A 16,139-nucleotide genomic window follows, 5' to 3' on the forward strand; every position below is an offset into this window, starting at 1 on the left:
CTGTACATTGGAAAAAAAAAAGAAAGAATCCACCCCTGGTCTTTCTAGAAAACACCAGTGGAGGCAAGAATCCAGGTGAACGCTGGCAGTTATCCACCTACAGCAACCTCCCCTAACCTCCCTACATCCCCACCCGGCCGTGACGTCTGATTCCACGCAGTGTCTCTGGGCTGTCATCAGTGCTGGGACAGGGTGACTCGTTGGAGCCCTCCTGATGGGATGGGGGGAGCACCAGACGAGGGGCTGGCGTGTCTGGGTCCCATGCCAGCTGTGCCCCCGGAAATGTGCTGACCCCCAGGAATTCCCTCTGCACCTAAGCCTGTGTCCTCTGTCTACAGCAGCGGTTCTCAACCTGTGGGTCGTGACCCTGCCGGGTCTACAGAATGGGGACCGTCCTTGCCTGCCCTCTCTGACAGATGGTCCTGAAAGGACACGGTACACGGTGTGTGCGGGTCCTGAAGCTCCCAGAGCCTTCCCCGTGGCTGTGTCTTTCCGTATCATTCTCACCTGGTGCCCTCTTCCGTGTTCCTCAAGAATTCCTGGAGCTCCTCTTCCCCGTCTCTAAGGAGGGTTTTTCCGTTCTGCTCTTCCTCGTCTCCAGCGGGCCTTTCTCCCACTTCCTCCATGGCACTTCCCGTGTCCGCCCACTCTCTGTGCTCTTGAGCTGCACCCTCTTCAGAGCAGGCTCGGGTTGGCTCACACCTCCTGCTGGTGTTCAGCGCGGGCTGCGGAGCTCGGGCAGGGCGCCGTCCTTAGAGGCCTGTTTGCTGAGACGAGTGGGGGAGCCCGAGCCAAACCCAAGATTTGGGGGAACACATCAGAAAGTTGTCTCCCTCCCTTGGGGGCAGGGTGGTCACTTCAGAAGTCCTGGGGACACACGAGGTCCCACACGGCGCAGTAAGCAGCCTGCACCAGGGAAAGGAGAGCGTGCTGCTTGTGCCCGTGACCCTGTCCTCCCCTGTCCTCTGGCTCGCTGACCAGAGCTCCCAAAGCCCCCCACTGCTTCCACATCCGCTTATAGACAGATCGGGGACACCTGTGGTCATTGGACTCGTCCTTAGGATTTAGGGAAGATGATTCCGTGAGACCGAGAGTGATCCAAGGTCCCATCGCCGGGCTAAGCTCCCTTGGGGTTTGCAGGAGTGGTCCAAAGTTACTTGTCACTTAGGCAAGTCCCCCACTCGGCCTTGATGACAGTCATGCAGACTTATAGGACCTTGTTAGTGCATCGCAAAGCCAGAACGACAGGCCCGCCCCGTCTGGCTCCCGAGGCTGTGCCCTCACCCACTGGGCCATATTTAGGGAGCAGGGTCTGCAGACGAGCGACGGAGCCAGACACTTCATGCAAGAGCGCTAGCCGGCTGCTGGAACAGAGTTCGCCCCACCCCGGTCGTCGTCCCTGCCCAGCCTGTGACAGCCCCGCTCTTCCAAGGCTGGGCATCCTCTGGGGCTCTGGGGGGAAGGGGACCATGCCTTCACTTCTCAGGGATCTCTCCTTTCTCACCTGAGCCTGGCTGGTTTATATCTCTCCAAAGAAACTAATGGTTCCTTTGCTATTGATGCTGTCCTGTTCTTTTTCATCGATCCTCTGGTTTTTCCCTGTATTTTCCTTTGGCTCTTTTAGTAAGTGCTTGAGACAAGGGAGAGGGTGGGCTAGTGGTCCTCCCTAGCCTCGTTCCAGACGTAAGTGTGTATAACTCAACCACAGAAAGCCCTTTCTCCTGGCCCTGCCCTTGATCTTTAATGAAAGACCACAGGAGGGCTGGGGGGCGGGGCAGCAGGAACTGCTGAAGCCTCCTCTTCTGAATCCGAACCCCGAAGCCTGCTCTGCTGGGGGATTGAGTGGCCTGATCAGCTCCATGTGCCGTGTGCCCTTGGCAGATTAGCCCAGAGCTCTCCAAGGTTTTCTTGTACTCCTAGAAGAGGAAACAAGGAAGCAATGAAATGAAAAAAAAAAAAAAGCGAAACCGACACTAAGGCCTTTCACAATCCCCTCACTGCTGACTGCTCCCCACCCCCCACCCCCCACCCGCCACGGCCATGGCTTGAATCCACCAGTAAGTGTACAGACATAGCCCTTTTCTCCAGCTCCGTGAAGGCCAAGAAATATGTGGAGCAGGCTACTTCTCAGCACCGTGGGAGAAGCAGGGTGCTTGTGGCCTCCAAGAATGTTAGGTGACGGCCGGTTAGCTAGTGAGTTAACACAGTTCCGCCCGATATGTTTTACTAAAACCCTTGGTTTGAGGTGGTGTTGGCGGTGGTGGTTTTGTTTATCAGGGACCCCTCTGTACACAGAATCTCCCACTCAAAACAAAAGAGTCCTTCCTGCATATTAACCAGAGACCGCTCCCCCCAAGGCCGTTCACCTGGTCATCTAGTTATCATCCTTGGGATTCAGGGAAGGAACGGAGTAACGCACTGTGCCCTTCCCCTTTCAGAGAGGTCTGACAAGGACGCTGTGGATTTCCAGTCTCCTACCCTTCCCGTGACGTGTGGTGTGGAGAGAGGGATTTTATACAGGGAGAAAATGAAGAAGGGTGAGTTCCTTCATATCCTGCTCTCTAGACCCCCGGACGAAGGGGTCACTCGAAGGGAGGGAGGGACCCGTGTGTGTGATTGTTTAGGAGATGAACTCTGAATGCTAGGCTACAGATAGAAAAAAAAGTGTTTGTTAAGGAGAAATTTTATTATTTCTTTTTATTTATTTATTTATTTATTTTTGTATTTTTCTGAAGCTGGAAACGGGGAGGCAGTCAGACCCCGCATGCACCCGACCAGGATCCACCCAGCACGCCCACCAGGGGGCGATGCTTTGCCTATCCAGGGCATCGCTCTGTTGTGACCAAAGCCATTCTAGCGCCTGAGGCAGAGGCCACAGAGCCATCCCCAGCGCCCGGGCCATCTTTGCTCCAATGGAGCCTCAGCTGCGGGAGGGGAAGAGAGAGACAGAGAGGAAGGAGAGGGGGAGGGGTGGAGAAGCAGATGGGCGCTTCTCCTGTGTGCCCTGGCCGGGAATCGAACCTGAGACTTCCGCACGCCAGGCCGACACTCTACCACTGAGCCAACCAGCCAGGGCCTTTATTTATTTATTTTTAAGTGAGGGGCTGGAGATAGGCAGAATCCCACATGCACCCCAACCGGGATCCACCCAATGACCCCTGTCTGGGGCCAATGCTCGAATCAGCCAAGCTATCCTCAGTGCCTGAGGCTGATGCTCAGACCAACTCAGCCAGTGGCTGAGACGGGAAGAGGGAGAGAAGGGGGTGAGGGAAAAATGGAAGAGAGGGAAGGGAATAGAAGCAGATGGTCACTTCTCATGTGTGCCCTGACCGGGAATCAAACTTGCGATGTCTGTACACCAGGCCAACAATCTGCCCACTGAGCCAAACAGCTAGGGCCCAAGGAGGAATTTGCAACCTTTCCATGTCATGACGCACCTGATGGCCAGGGCACTGCACTCCTACATGGCAGTCATCCATCCGTGCACCCTGTGACACTGATTGCTGTGACCTTGCGATGCATAGGTGTCCACTTAAAATGCAAACTCCCTCTCACTCCCTCAGCACGCAGGCAGGTTTTTTTGTTTTTGTTTTTTGTATTTTTCTGAAGCTGGAAACGGGGAGAGACAGTCAGACAGACTCCCGCATGCGCCCGACCGGGATCCACCCAGCACGCCCACCAGGGGCGACGCTCTGCCCACCAGGGGGCGATGCTCTGCCCCTCCGGGGCGTCGCTCTGCCGCAACCAGAGCCACTCTAGCACCTGGGGCAGAGGCCAAGGAGCCATCCCCAGCGCCCGGGCCATCTTTGCTCCAATGGAGCCTTGGCTGCGGGAGGGGAAGAGAGAGACAGAGAGGAAGGAGGGGGAGGGGTGGAGAAGCAAATGGGCGCTTCTCCTATGTGCCCTGGCCGGGAATTGAACCCGGGTCCCCCGCACGCCAGGCCGACGCTCTACCGCTGAGCCAATTGGCCAGGGCCTCGCAGGCAGGTTTTATTTAGGGCTCACAATCTGAGAGAGGAGGAGCCCGGACTCCCTGCTGCTGGGCCTGCCTCTCAGGGAGCCTCTCGGAACCCAGAAGGTAGAACACCACCCTCAGGGTTGGAGGTTTGGGGTGAATTCACAGGGCGGAAGCGGGTCCTGGAATGGGCTGTCTTTGTCTGATAGGGTCCTCCGAGAAGTGTATTCAGAATGAGGAGGGGCTTTGGCTCACACCAAGAGAATTTGAAGTCAAAGGAAGAGGGGTCGAATCAAGGAACTGGAAGCGGAACGTGCGTTGCAGCGGAAAGAGCCTGCAGCAGCTGTTGGAGGTATAATAACCACAGTGGCGAGGGGGCAGCCAGGTGGCGGGCTTGATTCCTTTGAGGATGAGGGAAATGTCAGTAACAGAAGTGTGAAGAAATTCCTGCTCAGGTTCTGCAGCGTGATTGAGAAAGAGCTAAACCTCCATAGACAAAAAGATGTGGGTGATTGAGTTTAAAACGTAGATGGGTGCTGATGGTTAAGTGCGAACAAAGTATTTTGAGGTCAGGAGAGAGTTAAGACGCTTCGCCCGGTGGTACTGGGCAGAGTGGGCTGGATGGAAACTGGATGAAGACACAGACCTGGGCCATAGCTTCCCAGTGTCCTCTACCCCCTAAGGGGCTCTTCCAGACCATGTGCCATCTGGACCCCTCGGTGAAGAGCTCCCAGGCCACCCTGCCAATGGTCAGTCTCTCCTCTCCTCTGCACGTCCCAGCATGCTATTCCATCCCATAAGCAATGAACTAGGGTACGAGTGACCCCAACACAAAGCCCCTAATTACACTCAAAGATTGTCACTAGGATGAGACCATGGGACCTTCCCTAGAGAGAAAGAAATGCAAAGTCAAAGGAGTAGGTGGGGAAGGGACTGAGGAAAAAGAACTCACGGGTCTTGGGATTGAATAACGGGGAAATTAATTTGTCAAGTTCTGAAGAAGAGCCATCTGAAGGAGGCTGCTTATTTTTCTTTTAGACACCTTGGGTTTGAGACTCAGTAGGATGTCCAGGTACGGATAGTCACTAGGAAGTGGGAACTTCAATAATTACAAAAGAAAAGCCTTCTGAACAGCCTAATTCGTTGACCTCTTCTCTCTTCCAGAAAGGATTTTTGCTCTGTCCTCCAAGAGTAAATCCCAAGAGAGAGGTAAATAGAAAGTGAATTTCTGCCATATTCTCAGTCGCCAGTTTTCGGACTTTTCCTGTCCAAAGGCTCAGCTTCGGGTCCTTGAGTTTCCCAACCCCACATGACCTTCACATTTAGACGCTGCGTCTCCATGCCGACGGCTTTAGCACTCTGCTACACGTATGTGCTGCCATTATTTTCATAGCTGATTTAAGATAGGGAAGCAAATAACTCTTTACAATAAATCTCAGGACACAAGCTGATGATGTACATGTGTTGTAGACAAAGATCTGGATGTTTGGATGGTTGCAAGCCCCGGGCGTCAGAAATTGAGTGCTCTGGTTTGAAAGTAAATACGGTGTTGAAATAGACAAGATTAGAAAGGGCAAGATGGTCATCCTTGATTGAACACCAAGTCATCCCAATTCCACATGCTCTTTTTCAAGAGCGCCAGGATGGAAGAATGTGTTTGAGCTTTGTCTCTGCAGAGCCTCCCTCTGGGTGACAATGGCAGTCCACTGTCTGTCCCAGCTGTTTTTTGTCAGCCTTCTTGGCTTGCTTAGATACATTTTCCAGACACAAGTCCCATTTCTAGGCTTCCCATTCGATGTGCCCCTCCAGCACAGGCCTCTCCCATCTCGCCCTGGAGGCTAGCTGACCCTTGTCTGGATCCATTCAAAGTCTGTAAGACAATGGCTTCCCAATGCCATTTCTTGTATAAATTATCTTCATCATGCTGCTTTGAAATATCTTGATATGTACAGGGATGCTCTTTATAATGGCAAAATATTAAGGAAGACTATAAATGTTTATCAGCACTATAAAATAGCCTAAGACATCCACAGAATGGAACGGATTCATAGGTCAAGCTTCATCCTCAGTCAGTGGAAAAGCCACCCATGTGTTTTGAGGTCAGGAAAGCTTTTGGAAGCTCACACTGGTAGTAATATGTGTGGAAGGAGCCCAGTTTTATGTGACTATGTAGGTCTGTGACTTAAAAAACCTGAAAGAATTGGCCATTCTGGGATGGGATTATGGGGGAAATTTGCCTTCCATATTATACATTTATGTGCCTGTGGAATTTTTATAATACTCATCTATGACTTTTGTAACCAGAAAAAGAAAACCAATAAAGAGATTTTACAATCCAGAACATGAGTGAGTGGCCCCAGCGTTATAGTTTCTTCTTCCTCGTAGTGCCCATGTCAGCAGTGATAGCCAGGGGCACACCCGACCTGACCTGCCAGTCCCACCTATCAGGAGCCACGTTGGGTTAATGAGAATGAAGTCTTGTTCTGACTACTAATGGGCTCACGCAGACCTTTCCCTCCCCATCACTGTTGCCCTGCATACACCCAGGCCCCGCTGATGCGTAACTCAACGCGGGTACCCGCAACACACCTGATGCTGATGCTGCAGGCTTGTGTTCTGTGGAGTGCTGCTCCCCAAGACCCAGGGCAAAATGGATGTCTGGTGCCGAGTCCTGGGCCCAGGGCCTGTGAGAGCCTCCATCTGCAGAGGCCAAGCATGCAGGCGGTCACTGCTGTCTGTGGGAGCACAGGGTGGGGCTGAGGAAGACAGTCAGGGGGAGGGGGCGGGTCCTCTTGCTGGGGCAGGGCCTGTCTGGTCTGAACTTTCTAGTAGAGCTGAGGGAAGGAACCCACAGCTTTCTAATCACCTTGCCCAGATGTGGCCAGAGGGTAAGAAGAGGGGGGTGGGGCTTGAAGCTGTCAGGAATCATCCTAAAACCAGAGTCAGACTCTTTAGGAACAGAATGGGGTTGTCCTTTCTCTATCATGTCTGTTATATCGTGTGTGTTGGAAACAGTTTCATTCCAGAGCAGATGGGTGGGTGGTGCTGGCGGCTGGGGTCGGGTTCGGGACTCTGGACGCAACCAGAGTCTCGACTAGGAAGAATGGGTAGGTCAGAGCTGCTGTCATCCGCACCCTGGACCAGGGCCGGCCAGGCGTCCAGTCAGAGAGCAAGAATGGCCGTGGAATATCAACCCCAAGGACAACGAAAGGCGGGCTGCCCAGCTCAGGACGGGAAGAGCCACTGGGCTGCGGGGGGAGCCATCCCTCTTTATGAAGTCCGGCACCCCAGCACATGGGGGGAGCTGCTGAGAAGTCTCCCCAGTCATGAGAGAGATGAACACCACCCCCAAATCAAACTCTTTGCTCTGGCTGAGTGGCTGGCGTTGAGGATGGAAAAACATTCCCGTCTACGCCTTCCTGCAGGTTCGTGCTTGCGTTAGGGGCAGCTAAGGGCAGTGGCGGATTCCTCTCCTTAGAAGTGGCCTGTCCCAGCCCCCCAAGATCCTTCCAGCTCCTGATGGTCTGTTCCCGCCCCCTCGGCCCCCACTCTCTGTCTGGGGGAAGATGCCGCAGACAGCCATAGGAGGGGAACGCCCCTTCCTGGCTCCCACGTGGAGCACAGAGGAACCTTGTCCGGTGCAGACCCCCACACCGCCCGTCCTGCGGGGCTGGGGCCCCAGCCAGCGTTCAGTCCAGCAGCGAAGATGGTGGCCCTCACGTGCATCACTGGCAGAATTTTCTGCATCGCATTTTATTAAGTCCACAAGAAAGACCCACATGATTTCTCAAGCCCACGAAACGCCCATTTCACAGCAGCTCTGCCTCGGTGTATGTGTCCTGCTGTCTGTCAGCCATAACGTTAGGGACGGTTCTCTGAGTCGCCCACACGCACGCTTGCTTGGGATGGGACCCAGCACCTGGGAACAGCTGTGACCCCAGGTGCGGCCCAAGTGCCCGCCTGGCGCGGATACCAAGGTGCTCTGACTGCAGGAAAAAGCACTTGGTCTTCCTGGGCGGTGAGACGAGGGGGCTGCCTGCGGCACGTGGTCTGAGATTTCACACACAAGTCCCTGGGATCCGGTCACGATGCAGTCTGAGTCACATGCTGTGGCCGCCGGGTCGCAGAGCGTACTGTGGACAAAGCGCTTCCATGGCCTTCCAGGCCCTTCCGGCACTGACGGCCTGTGGTTCCAGGGCATTGTGCCCGGCCTTGACACCTGCTCTTCCAGGACCGAAAGGCCAGGCGGTCCTCCGTCAGCACTCGGCCCGAGTGCCACCGCCGGTGGGGTTGAAAGCCTCCCCTCGGGGACAGGCGAGGACAGTGTGTCCCAGAGCCCCGCGTGGCAGTGGCAGTAGGTCTTGCTGACCCAGCGGTGCCTGCATTATGTCCTCTTCCAGCGGGAAGCCTCGGACGAGTGTGAGGTGTGCTGCAGAGGGGGACAGCTGCTCTGCTGTGACAGCTGTCTACGAGCCTTCCACGAGGACTGTCACATCCCGCCTGCGGAGGCTGAGAGGTGAGTGAGAGGCCCCCGCACCTGCCGTGCGCACCCTCGCCGGGCGCTGCCTCTGGTCGCTCAGCTGCGGAGGGACCAGAAGAGCCTGTGGTGTGCTGGCCGGACTGCGCCCAGGACAGCCTGACTGGGCGTGGCCTGGGTCCCTCTTGCGATGAGTGACAGCCTTGTGTCCGAGTCAGCGGCTGGGCCACCTCCGCCCCAGGCTGCCTCTGCCCAGGTGCCCAGGTGCGCAGCACAGACGCCTGTCCAGGGGGCATGGGGTGGGCAGAGCCAGTTGTCTGTGTTCCGAGCTTATTCGGGAAAGGCAGGAAGCACGGCCTGGTGCCCTCATTTGGCTACATTCTCAGTGGGCAGATGGGGTCCCGAGGCGCCCAGGGGTTGTCTCTGACACTCAGGCCTGAGGGGCAGGGCTCATTGGACTCCCAGCAGCTCAGACTCGGAAGGAGAGCATTCACTCACCCTGACTCCGCCCTCCACCTCCCGACCCCCAGCTGCTACCCTCCATGGAAGGAGGGTCACTGGCTCAGAGTCATCCCTTGGCCGTGCCCATGGCCATTCCTGAAAGGACAGTGGCAGCCCTGGGAACGGTGGCTGTTTCCAGGACCTGCCTTGCTCACTTGTGCCCCCTCCCAGGAGCCCGTGGAGTTGCACCTTCTGCAGGATGAAGGAGTCAGCAGGAAGTCAGCGGTGCCACAGGGAGTCGAAGGTCCTGGCGAGGCCCATGGGGCCTGCGGAGCAGCTGGTGAGTCACCTTCAATCCCCAAGCCTTTTCGTTTCCGCTCACGTGTGAGAAGTCAGTCACAGGCTCGGGGAAGGGCACCTCAGGGTGACTCGCTTCAGAGAATGGTAACTCAGTGCCCAAAAATAGAGTCCGAGCAGAATGCAACCGACCTCAGGGCCCCTTGACAAATGCGCAGCGGAGGCAGGGCTGAGGGCCGTTCGCCGGAGTGTCCGGAGGCAGGCCTGGCTGCGCTGTCATCTACAAGCTGCGTTTCACTTTAAAGCCATCTTGACGTTTTACAGAAATGCGAGTTCATCCTCTTGAAGGCCTACTGCCACCCGCAAAGTGCCTTTTTTGCGAAGATCCCACATAATGTAAGTCACGTTCGATGATCCTCGCCCTCCAGCCCTCTCCCTGATGTGACACTCATTCTAGAAGCTTGGGGTACGAGTCCTGTGGGTGCTCGGGAAAATTTAGCTGCAGTCCCAGGAGTGGAACCAACTCTGCCCCACCATGCTCGCTTCACCTCCCTAGGGTCCTAGTTTCACCTTCTCTTAGGGGGCAACGTCTTCCCTAAGGACGGCTTACAAATTAAGAGCTCAAACTCAAGAGCTGAGCTGTGGATTCAAGTCCCTGCTCTACCACATTTCTTGCGGGGACATCTTGGGTAGGTTTCTGAACCCGTTCCTCGGTTTCCTCATCTGTAAAATGGAAGTAGTTATACTACCTGTTTCAGAGGGTTGTTGTGGAGATCACGTGTGATTGCAGTGACAATGCTGAGTACAAAGCCTGGCCTATTGGTGTCAGGCGGTGTTACCCTTATTACCCTGGAAATCAAGGCTTGTGCTGTAGTTAAAGTGAGTCCAGCCAGTCATGATGGCTGTGCTAACAGCACCCCTTGGGTGGCTTTGTCCCTAGCTTCAAGATTACGCCGAGCCCTTCAAAGAAGCCATGTGGTTAGACCTGGTGAAGGAAAGGCTGGCTGAGAAAGTGTACACGATGGCGTGGTTCGTGCGGGACATGCGCCTGATCTTTCACAACCATAGAACGTTCCACCAGGTAAAGGACACGTCCTGCTTTTCTCTGACGTGGTTTCTACTTTTCCCGTTTGCTGGGATGGCAGAACTTTGCAAGAGTCGTTCCAGTCTCTTTTGGGAGAGGGCTCAAAAGACGAGGACTACAGAAAACCCCTTCTGCGTTCCAGAGGGAGATGCCAAAAAGAGCCACAAGCAGGGAAGGGAAGGAGCCTTTAGACCAGGGGTCCCCAAACTTTTTACACAGGGGGCCAGTTCACTGTCCCTCAGACCGTTGGAGGGCCGGACTATAAAAAAAACTATGAACAAATCCCTATGCACACTGCACATATCTTATTTTAAAGTAAAAAACAAAACGGGAACAAATACAATATTTAAAATAAAGAACAAGTAATTTGAATCAACAAACTGACCAGTATTTCAATGGGAACTATGGGCCTGCTTTTGGCTAATGAGATGGTCAATGTCCGGTTCCATATTTGTCACTGCTAGCCATAACAAGTGATGTGATGCACACCAGAGTCATGACACGTGCCTCCCGTGTCACCGGAAGTAGTACTGTACGTGAGCAACGCCACGCTTTGCGGCACTGCCACATACAGTACTCTCACTTTCCACCAATGAAAGAGGTGCCCCTTCCAAAAGTGCAGCGGGGGCCGGATAAATGGCCTCAGGGGGCCGCATGTGGCCTGCGGGCCGTAGTTTGGGGACCCCTGCTTTAGACGGTGCCGGAGGGGGCGGGGGATCCGCCCTCAGTTCCTCAGTTTGTAGATTGGCTGGCTGCTCCCCCCGAGATGGTTAGATCCATCCAGCCTCCTTGTATAAACTAAGAAGAAGGCCAGTTTATGCTTCCATTGTTCTTCATGCCCCAGAAATGTAGAAATAAATGAATATGGCAAACTAAATTAAACTTCCAGGACGCTCGTGCTTGTGCTTTGTGACACCAAAATTTCCCAGTAGATTCAAACATCATCCGAAATTGTCCTCACATCTTGTCCTCCACCCTCCTTGATGGGAAGAGACAACGAGTTGAGCTGTTCTGCAATCCAAGACTTCCTTAACTTTAGTTTCTGGAGTTGCTCCTGACCTTGACTCTTACGTATACAGACATTTTTGGGAAGTGGCTGAGGACGATTGTCATCTTCACCCAGCCTCCCTCCCTCCTCCCTGCCATAAGTCAGCATGTTCCCAGCCACACACACGGTGTCCACCCCCGGAGCTGGAGTAGCAGAGTCTACACAGGGGACCCCTCCGTGCCTGACACAGTCTTAGCCTTGGAGAGCAGGAGGCAGGTCAGCCTGCCTTCAAAGGGTAGGCTTTCAAGAAGTGCTTTTACTTCACATCTTTAGTCAGAATCAGCTCTTCAGCGCAGGCCACCTGTCAAGTCCCAGTTAACAGGCAGGCCATCCCATCAATGTCAGTGTAAGGGCATCATCTCCCCACCCATTCTGCCTGGGTGCCAGGTGAGAAGGGCGGGGCTCCTAAGACAGGGGCGTGGTTTAATGGTCATAATCCTAGGTCCTTAGACATCTCTGTGTCTGTTTGTTTGTCTGTTTGTTCTCTTTCAGGCTTCCGATTTAAGTCAGATAGGACTGGATTTAGAGGCAGAATTTGAAAAGCATCTCAAAGAGGTGTTTATTTTTTCATGAAGCCAATGAGAACAGTTTCCGGTTCCTCTTTGACCCCGTTCCTGAAGGACTGAGGCACCCCAACTTCAGGATCCAGATGAAGTGACCCTGGTTGTCCTTAGATTGCCAGTGAGTCTGGAAGGTGATCGGTTGTCCTCTTGTCCCAAACCCAGGCCCTTCGTCTCCTTACCACACCCTCTACCTTCCTTTACTGTTTCATTTTGTAGCTAAAAAATTATAACTCACGGTGAAAAATTGAATACTTTTTTTAATACCATTAAATACCTACCCATCATAGTTCACATTTCTCCCCATTTCTTACAAATCTCTTTTTATAGTTGATTTGTTCGGATCAAGATTCACACAAGTTCCACACGTGGCATTTGGCCAATCTGTCTGTTAAGTCCTTTTTATTCTGTGAGTTTGTCAACATTTTTTCCTGCCATCTATTCATTGGAGAACCTGGGGCCCTTGTCCTTCCTATAAAACTTTTCTTATTCTGCACTTTTCTACACTTAAACCACTATGAAAACATTCATTAAGTTGAATTCTAAATTTGTGTGGAATTTAGTTTTGTTTCTGTTACATATTTAATATATACCATTGCAGAGTATTTTTTTTTAATATTTTTGCATCTGTATTTATAAATGAGACTGGTCTGTTTTTGTATAATGTCGTAGTCACTTGCTTGCTAAAATAATGCCTAAAACTTTCTACCATTTTATATGTTCTAGAATAGTTTATTGTGTTTTGAATTCATAAAATTATATAACCTAGAGTTCTTTAGGGAGGTAATATGGACTGTTTTCTCTGCTTTTTCATGGTGATTAGACTATTCAGATATTCTATTGCTTTTTGAATCAGTTCCACTTTTATATTTTTCTAATAAGAAATCCATTGCCTTTGTTTTTTTTTGGGTTTTTTTGTGTTTTTTTTGGGGGGGTGTCATTTTTTATTTAGTGAGAGGAGGGGAGGCAGAGACAGACCTGCACAGGCACCCCGACAGGGCTCTACCCAGCAAGCGCACTAGGGGGCGATGCTCAGCACATCTGAGGCCCTTGCTCCGCTGCAATTGGAAACATTTTTTTAGCACATGAGGTGGAAGCCATGGAGCCATCCTCAGTACCTGGGCCAACTCGCTCTATCGGGCCATGGTTGCAGAAGGGGAGAAGGAGGAGAGAGAGAGAGAGAGAAAGAGAGGTGGGGCGGGGGGTGGAGAAGCAGATGAGCACTTCTCCTGTGTGCCCTGACTGGGAATCAAACCCAGGACATCCACGCACTGGGCCAACACTCTACCACTGAGCCAACCGGCCAGGGCCTCCATTGCCCTTGTTTTTAATAGTTGGGCATATTTCTGTCTTAGTTTACTCTCACCCTTTTGAATACCTTAATATTATTTTTGTCTGTATTTCTTTGTTTTTACCTTCTATTCTGGAGACATTGTAACAGTTTTTAATTCTCCTAATACCTGAAAGTTTTCCAAGTATATTTTATTTTTTTTACAATATCAGAGCCAAAAATAAAATATCTCTCATGCCCCACGTTTAAGCCAGCATGTTTGTCACTTTCATATCCCTCGGCTCCCTAAGTCTTGTCTACCTGCCATTTTATAATATGGATATCTACGCTCATTATCATTTTATCTCTTAATTATCTGCTTAATTACTTTCACTTTATTTAATTATATTAGATAAGTCATTATTTTGTTATTTTTACATTGCATCCATTATTTGTTCGGTCAAATATCATATAACGTAATTGAAAAACAGAAATTAAAATTTTGTGTTACATGATCATCCGTATTCATGAAAATAATATTGATGTATTTCTGTTTCTCCTGTGTGAGTTCCCCCGCCGGTCCTTCCTTGCATGCTGCTCCATGCTTCCTTTATGCGCCCTCAGTCGGCTGAAGTACATCTTTAAGTCATTTTACAAAAAGAGTGCATGAGCGGTGCGTGCTTGCCTATCTCAGAATGTCCTGATTTCTTCCCAAATTACCACGTGTTGTGCCACAATACATATCTTATCACAGCGTCTTACCTTCAGAACTGACTTACGCTTTGTTCCACTGCCCGGAGGCACTCTGCCCGGCAGCTCTGAAGTCTGAGGTTGGCAACAATCCTGCTTCTCTGTGAAGTGTGTGGACCCCTGTGGGATTTCTTCTCTGTCTCCGCGGCGATGTGTTTTGTTATTTTTGACAGGAGAGAGGTCAGTGCCATGTGCTTATCATCGCTCTTGCCTGGCACACTGAGCCCTTTCGATCCGCGTCCCTGGTTCTCTGGTCAGCACCGTCAGATCTTTCTGACCCATCTGTTCCGGGCTCACTCTCAAGAACACCCATTATCCAGGTGCTGGCTGGCTGTTCTCTGTCCTTCCTATGCGTCACTTAAAAAAGAGGAAGAAAGTTCCAGAAAGCACTCCTCCTTTTAGGTCATTAGTGTGAGACTTAAATATATTAACGTAAAACAATTGTAATGCTACAGTCAATATTTTAAACCGAATGATTTTTTTTTTAGCATTTTAACAATGGGAATTGCTATCTCTTAACCAAACTTCAAAGGATATAAACTTTTTTATCACAATACTTTTTCCTCAACATAAAAATAGAAAAAAAATCAATGCAACTTATAAAGTTGTCCTGACCTGTGTTCCTGATTTTTCACTCTTATTTAGCATCCAGGAGGGATTGTTAGGGACTGAATTGTGTCCGCTCCCTCCCCAAATTCATAAGTGGAAGCCCTAACCCCCAATAATGTGACCATCTTTGGGGATAAGGCCTATATAAGGAGACATTTAAAGGTTAAATAAGGTTAAAGAGGTAAGACCGTAATCGGGTGAAATTAGTGCCGTTATAAGAGGAGAAAGAGACAGCAGAGCCCGCTGTCCACGCAGGCCCAGAGGAGAGGCCATGTGAGGACACAGCCAGCAGATGGCCACCCGCCAGCCAGGAGAGCTCTCACCAGGAACTGAGTCAGGTGGTACCTGGGTCTGTTGAAGCCATTCAGTCTGTGGGGACTTTGTTAAAACATCCCAAGCCGACTAATGACACAGAATGAGTGACACCTCAGAGCGCTGTCCCCTCCCCCACAGCAAGGCAGAAACTGCCCGACAGGATCTCCCAGTCTCCCAGGGAGGAGTCGGGAAGAGAGTGTGTTGGAGTTTCCACGTAGCTGTCCAGTGTCACAGATCGAGAAACAGAAAATGCAAAGAAATCTCCTTAGTTTCTATTTCCAAGTGTTTCCACAGTAATGCGAACTGCGAAATGGATTGAATTTCACCTAGGATCCAGAAGAGAGAGGAGGCAGTCTGAGCACTTAGGAAAAGCATACAATGAAACAATTTGTTTTATTGTATGGGAAGATGACAGGTACAGCACAAAGACTGCCATCCTGGTGTCATTCTGGGAAAGAATGGTGGGTCCTAGAGAGGATTATTCCATTGGTGTTATCGTCTTCCGGTTTTCAATTCTTTCCAAGGGGAGCGTTAGGTTTCTTTTCCTATAGCGTAATATTAACGCATTAAGATAAAAGTTCTCCTCCCCACTGGTTCCCAGGGGGCAGAATTGCTTCATCCGTTTGTGACCCTTTCTTTTATTCTGACACTGGTAAACTGAACTCTCTCTCTCTCTCTCTCTCTCTCTCCCCCTCCACCCCCCTATCATGGCTCTGTTACTTTAAAAAAAAATTTTTTTAAACACTAGTCATTTCTTTCAAGTGGGAGGTTTCCACCACTAGCGGTCTGGTTGCCGTGACAACCAAGAGCCCTCTCGGGGGCCGCCTCTCCCTTTGGCTCCCTTTTGTTACCCTACTGCTCTCCTGGTTTTCAGACTATTTCCACCCCCGAGAGCAGGACTTGGTTGATTCTGCTGAGCGCGGCCGGCGGTCCCCCAATCCCGGCGCGCCGAAGGCTCAGGCCACCCACCCTCCTTTCGTCCCCGCTGCGGGGCCCACCCACTTCGGGCGCGCGCCTCCTTCGACGTCAGTGGCTCTTAGGGAACGCGGCGTAGGTGACAGCCCCCCGCAGGCGGCCAGCCTCAGAGGGGTTTCTTCCCTTCCCGGCCCCGCGGGCCAGGGCGGCGGAGAGCCCGGGCCGGCTCAGGACCGCCGCCACCCAAGCTGTGTGACACGGGAGGTTACCAACGATTCTAAAAACGGTTCCCCGAAGCTTGGCTATGCTAAAGCTGCACAAGTGGGACAAAGAAAAAGCGTTGCCGAAAAGTGACTGGAGGAATTCTATGTAAAAATATAGCGCCCCCCGCCCCCCACCTCCTCCACTGGCCTTGAGA

The 16,139-nt window shown here is 51.8% G+C and overlaps 2 protein-coding genes across 5 annotated transcripts in view; both read left to right on the plus strand.

Annotated features, from left to right (window-relative positions):
• The window catches only part of SP110 (SP110 nuclear body protein), a 43,020-nt gene extending 36,724 nt beyond the window's left edge, over positions 1 to 6,296 (plus strand). For all 4 annotated transcript variants that reach the window (XM_066279938.1, XM_066279937.1, XM_066279939.1 and 1 more), the window contains exons 16-18: positions 2,439 to 2,537; positions 4,165 to 4,307; positions 5,120 to 6,296. In XM_066279938.1, coding sequence (XP_066136035.1) covers positions 2,439 to 2,537; positions 4,165 to 4,307; positions 5,120 to 5,179 — 302 coding nt within the window. In that variant the 3' untranslated portion in view covers positions 5,180 to 6,296. The remainder of the gene's footprint in view (positions 1 to 2,438; positions 2,538 to 4,164; positions 4,308 to 5,119) is intronic.
• Positions 6,297 to 7,058: 762 nt separating this feature from the next.
• Positions 7,059 to 13,571, plus strand: LOC136306422 (sp110 nuclear body protein-like). The gene is made up of 7 exons (XM_066233015.1): positions 7,059 to 7,062; positions 7,346 to 7,380; positions 8,356 to 8,471; positions 9,105 to 9,213; positions 9,495 to 9,566; positions 10,111 to 10,251; positions 11,795 to 13,571. Exons 1-7 carry the CDS (start codon positions 7,059 to 7,061, stop codon positions 11,873 to 11,875), a joined length of 558 nt encoding a protein of 185 aa, XP_066089112.1. The 3' UTR covers positions 11,876 to 13,571.
• Positions 13,572 to 16,139: the final 2,568 nt, after the last annotated feature.

This window comes from Saccopteryx bilineata, chromosome 5 (genome assembly GCF_036850765.1).
Source record: "Saccopteryx bilineata isolate mSacBil1 chromosome 5, mSacBil1_pri_phased_curated, whole genome shotgun sequence".
Taxonomy (NCBI): domain Eukaryota; kingdom Metazoa; phylum Chordata; class Mammalia; order Chiroptera; family Emballonuridae; genus Saccopteryx; species Saccopteryx bilineata.

What these genes read in the sequence shown, in the direction of transcription:
- LOC136306422 (XM_066233015.1), top strand. An exon ending in CCGTCTACGCCTTCCTGCAG is followed by an intron (nt 7,381 to 8,355) that starts GTTCGTGCTTGC and finishes GTCCTCTTCCAG; the next exon opens with CGGGAAGCCTCGGACGAGTG. An exon ending in TGGGGCCTGCGGAGCAGCTG is followed by an intron (nt 9,214 to 9,494) that starts GTGAGTCACCTT and finishes GACGTTTTACAG; the next exon opens with AAATGCGAGTTCATCCTCTT.